This window comes from Fukomys damarensis, unplaced genomic scaffold, assembly GCF_012274545.1.
Source record: "Fukomys damarensis isolate Sample0158 unplaced genomic scaffold, DMR_v1.0_HiC HiC_scaffold_7, whole genome shotgun sequence".
Classification (NCBI taxonomy): Eukaryota; Metazoa; Chordata; class Mammalia; order Rodentia; family Bathyergidae; genus Fukomys; species Fukomys damarensis.
The window spans coordinates 24393296-24397511 of record NW_022900919.1 but is presented as its reverse complement, the minus strand read 5'-3'; the positions used below and the strand labels follow the sequence as shown (position 1 = coordinate 24397511).

At 53.9% G+C, this 4216-nt stretch overlaps 1 protein-coding gene across 2 annotated transcripts in view; it reads right to left on the bottom strand.

Moving 5' to 3' along the window:
• Rasgrf1 (Ras protein specific guanine nucleotide releasing factor 1) overlaps positions 1 to 4216 on the bottom strand; it is a 102597-nt gene that overhangs the window by 69828 nt on the left and 28553 nt on the right. For both annotated transcript variants that reach the window (XM_010631795.1, XM_010631796.3), the window contains exons 4-5: positions 3745 to 3837; positions 1533 to 1786 (exon numbers count right to left, since the gene is read on the bottom strand). In XM_010631795.1, the coding sequence (XP_010630097.1) occupies positions 1533 to 1786; positions 3745 to 3837 (347 nt within the window). The remainder of the gene's footprint in view (positions 1 to 1532; positions 1787 to 3744; positions 3838 to 4216) is intronic.

Genomic DNA, 4216 nt, shown 5'->3' with positions numbered 1-4216 from the left:
CAAAAACAAAAAAAAAAAAAAAAAAAAAAAAAAAGCACCTATTCTGTTTAGTGAATGTCTAAGCACATTTATGTTTGAGAACTGAGTTCACAGGTATATTAAAAAACAACCTGTGAGGACCAGTGAGTCAGTGTCTAGGTCTCACGAGGCCAGAGCTTACCCTCATGCCTGTCTCTGTCCCTCTTTCCTCTGCCCCCACTCTGACGTCACATCCGCATTTCTGCCTATATGGCTTCCAGGCTCTGCAGCCCACTCACTCGCCTGGGCCCCAAATCCCCCGCCAGGTGCAGTCTCTCCCTCTCTCCCAGGTGCCTCAAACCTGCTCAGCACCCTGGTTGAGGGCACAAGGAAGGTGGCTGGGAGGGAAGGTGACCGAGAGTTGGTCAGGGATCATGAAATCACTAAGCGATGACTATTTTAAAAGAAACACAGTAGAATGAACATCCAGGGCACACTATGAAACATTTGTAAGTGGAACACTGCTTGTAGTCTTCATTTTTGTTGCTTTTATTCAGGGTTCACAATGTTATCACCCACCAAAAAGCTCCTTTAAGCCATTTGCTAAGAAAATGCTTCAAAAAGAGGGTGACCCAGCAGAGGTCATTGGCTCAGGCTTTGGAAGCACCACAGGCCACAGGTGCCCTAAACCACCATCCAGGAAACACTGCTTCCCTGAGGGGCAGAGCGGGACATGGAGCAGAGCCCAAGGCGGGAGCTCTCCAAACTGGAACTGGAACTGTGATGCCCCCAGTATAGAAAGAACAACTCCATTTCACAGTGTGAGGCCTGATTCAGGCTCTGTTTGTCCTTGCTAGACCATGAGGAAGCTGGGCTCAATATGACATCTCAAGCGGTGGGGGACAGAAGGTCATGAAGCCCGGTGTAGGGACAGATGAAGCTTTGCAGTGCCTGGGTCTCACAGGGGAGGTCTGGTGGAAAAGAGCGACCCCCTCATCTTCCTGCTTCTCACACTGTCCCTGCCAGGTCCTCACTGGAAGCCAGTGCCACACTGTGCTGCTAGGCCTCCAGTACCAGGAAGGAAAGCAAACTCTTAGACAAATAAAGCCCTCAGCCTCAGGTATTTTGTTACAGTAACACCAAATGGACTAAGACAAATTCTGACTCTTAAATACTGAAACCAGGACCCCTCAGCTGAGGCACTATTGACATTCTGGGTGGAGTAGTTGTCTGCAGCCCTACCCTGCACATCATAGGACATTTAGCAGCAACCCTGGCTTTGACCTTCCCCAGGTTAAGAGAGTCAAGACTGTCCCTGCTGAGGGTCTAAGTGCCCTACTAAGAGTCACTAGTTTAAATAGACACCATGGAGCCTCCATTTGTTCTCTTGCCCAGGGCCCCAAACTGTCCCTGTGACCTTAGGCCACTTCCTTCCTCCCTGGGGCTCAGCTTCCTCGCTACCTCATCAGGTGATGATCAAAGTGAGTGGCCTGTGGCCCTTGGTAGAGACTGGACTGGGGCTCATGTCACTGTGCAGCCAGCCCCCTTCCTCCTGGCTGACCCCGGACGCTCACCTGTTCAGGAAGATGCTGCTGACATCGTCGTGTGTGATGGGCGGCTTCTTGGAACTGGCTGCCATGCGCAGTGGGCGAAGGAAGTTGTTGACGAGGATGTGCAGCTGCTGCACGTACTCAGCCTCAGCCTCCAGCATGCTGAAAACCACCTGGTTCCTCTTGCGCATGCTGTCGGCATGGGGCGAGCGGATGTAGTCCTGGATGATGGTCTTCCACTTCCGCCTGCACAGCCAGCCTCGCAGGAAGCTCTGCACCTGCAGAGAGGCTTGTATTAGACAGATGCATGCCTGAGGGCAGGGACCATTGTTCTGTCACTCCGCCACTCAGCCTGCAGGGACAGAGCCCGACATGGGCCTGCCTGAGTTTTGCCTGATGCTGTGCATGTCCTTGGGCCCCTCAGCCACACTTTCCGTGTATTAAATGGGGCTAAAGAGACAATGGCCAGACTCAGTGTGGACCAGGATGAACCAGCATCTCTGGAGAGCTTGTTAGAAGTGCAGGGTTTGCCCCAGACCTCTGAGATTCAAAAAGATCTCTGGGTTGCTCTGGAAGCACTCACTGAAGAAGGAAGACCGAGGCCCTGAGTCTCCACATGGTAGGTGACTTTAGGAGAGGGTGCCCAGGCCGTGCCAGGCCTGGCTGCCCCTCACTGTGTCTAATGAGTCACCTAGAAGCGCAGGAGGGTCCACTAAAGTTTGCATAGAGAGAAGGTGATGATCATACTGAGTAGTGCGTGGCAAATTAGTTCACCTCATGCTTGGGCCTCACTGGCAGCGCCTGAGCCCAGCGTTTGCCTAGTGTCCTGACTTGGGGGAAGTGAGCACAGGTGCTTGACTCTGTATCCTTGGAGTTGGGCTGCTTGGAGTGGCAGGAACTTGGGAAAGGGCCTTGATTCCTATGCACAGACATGCACTTGTGTTTTAGGCTGACTCCCCGCTGTTCCTGGCTGGGTCGTGTGCAGGTGGACACAGGGCATCTGTGCCAGGCCCTGAGGCATTTGCTACTAAGCGGGCTATGTGTGGAAGGATCGGGCCTGCCTCAGCTCAGCAGCACCTATGAAATGGGAAGGGATTGTCAGAGGGGCAGAGCCTCTGAGAACAGAGCAACAGGAGGTAGAGGCTGATGTCAGCCGGCCCTTCACAAATGCCCGAGTTGGAGAGGATGCAGGGAGTTGCGGGATGGGCTGGATGCCCAGGGGCACAAGGAAGACAGTGGACATGGCCCGGACCAGGTGGACGTCCCCGAGCCTGCTGGCTGGCAGGTTCTCAGAGAGCCGGGCAGGCTGGAGGAAAGCGAGGATGACATTCCCGGCGGGGGCTTCCCAGGATGCAGCGTGTTCCATCGACTCGGGGCTCGGACCCAGAGCAGCTGCCAGAGCTGCAGCGTCGCTCGGCAGATATTCAGCTGTGAACTCTGGGCGAGTTATTTGCCTCTCTGAAGCGTGGCCTCCCCAAACATGAGATGGAGATAATAATAAAACCTCAGAGGGTTTTACTGAGGAGCCACATAATCTTCATCAACTCCTACAGTAGTTTCTGGCACACAGGAAGTGGTTCATGAAGGCTATTCCTATTTTTGAGAAACCAGAAGTCCAGATGTTTGGTGAAGATTTCAAAGCACTCAAAGAAAAAAAAACCCTCTGTGTGAGCTAAAGCCCCTCACACTGGCAGGCTGGGCTTGGTCTTACCACTGCAGCCTCTGGTCTGAGTGGCATGAGTTCTCTGGTACCTCAATCGGCAGGACTCTGGTCCATCTGCTTTCTGGGCAGGTCTGAGACACCTTCTGTGCTGTCTGCCCCGGGAGTCCTCCTGGGGCCAGAGTTGTGGGTCTCTTATAAAGGCCTGGAATTTGCTGGGGCCTTGGGCAGCTGTGGGAGGTGTGTACATGACAGCAGGCACAGGTGAGGGCAGTGGCCAGGGTCTGGGTAAGGCTGTGGGGCTTTTGGAGGGCTCACTAAGACTCCAAAGCCTGGGTCTGGTCCCGGTACCACCCAGTCCTCCTCTGGTAGAGCCTCAGTTTTACTATCTGTAAAATGGGTTGTACCATCCTAACTCACAGGGTAACCAGTCAAGGTATCACCCCTGACACTCAGGCCAGTGGGTCTGTCTAGAACCTTGAGGATGGGAGTGTGGCCTGCCCTGGGGATGCTACCCGCCTGCTGGCTGTCTGCTGAGGATGTTCTAAGGAGGGCTGGCTGGACAGCAGCACCCACCTTCTTAATCTTCTTGATGTCACTGTCGTCGTCATTGGGAGTGACAGTCTGGGAGGACTGGATGCGCTCGTTGTCCTTCAGCAGGGAAGCGATCTACAACAGAGACACAGGTCAGTGGCCAGCGGAGAGAGGCACACCCGCGGCTGGCAGTGCAGGGCAGGGGCCGTACCCGGCGGTCCTGAGGGCTGGTGGTGTGACGCACACCTCCTGCATTGTGTGTCTGGTGCGTGGAGCCAGGTGCACCCCGACGTGCACACACAGGGACGGCCCACCTTGGTGTGCAGCCCACAGCGAGCACGGAGGAGGTCCTTTGCAGGTGTGGCCTCAGTCTGTGATTCTGCTCCGTGTTCTCCGAACCATCAGTCCCTTCATCTTTCAAATTTGGTCATGGGAAAATACATTTAACATAAAACTTACATTTTAATCTTTTTTTTTTTTTTTTTTTTTTTGTGGGGTTTTTGTGGGTTGTTTT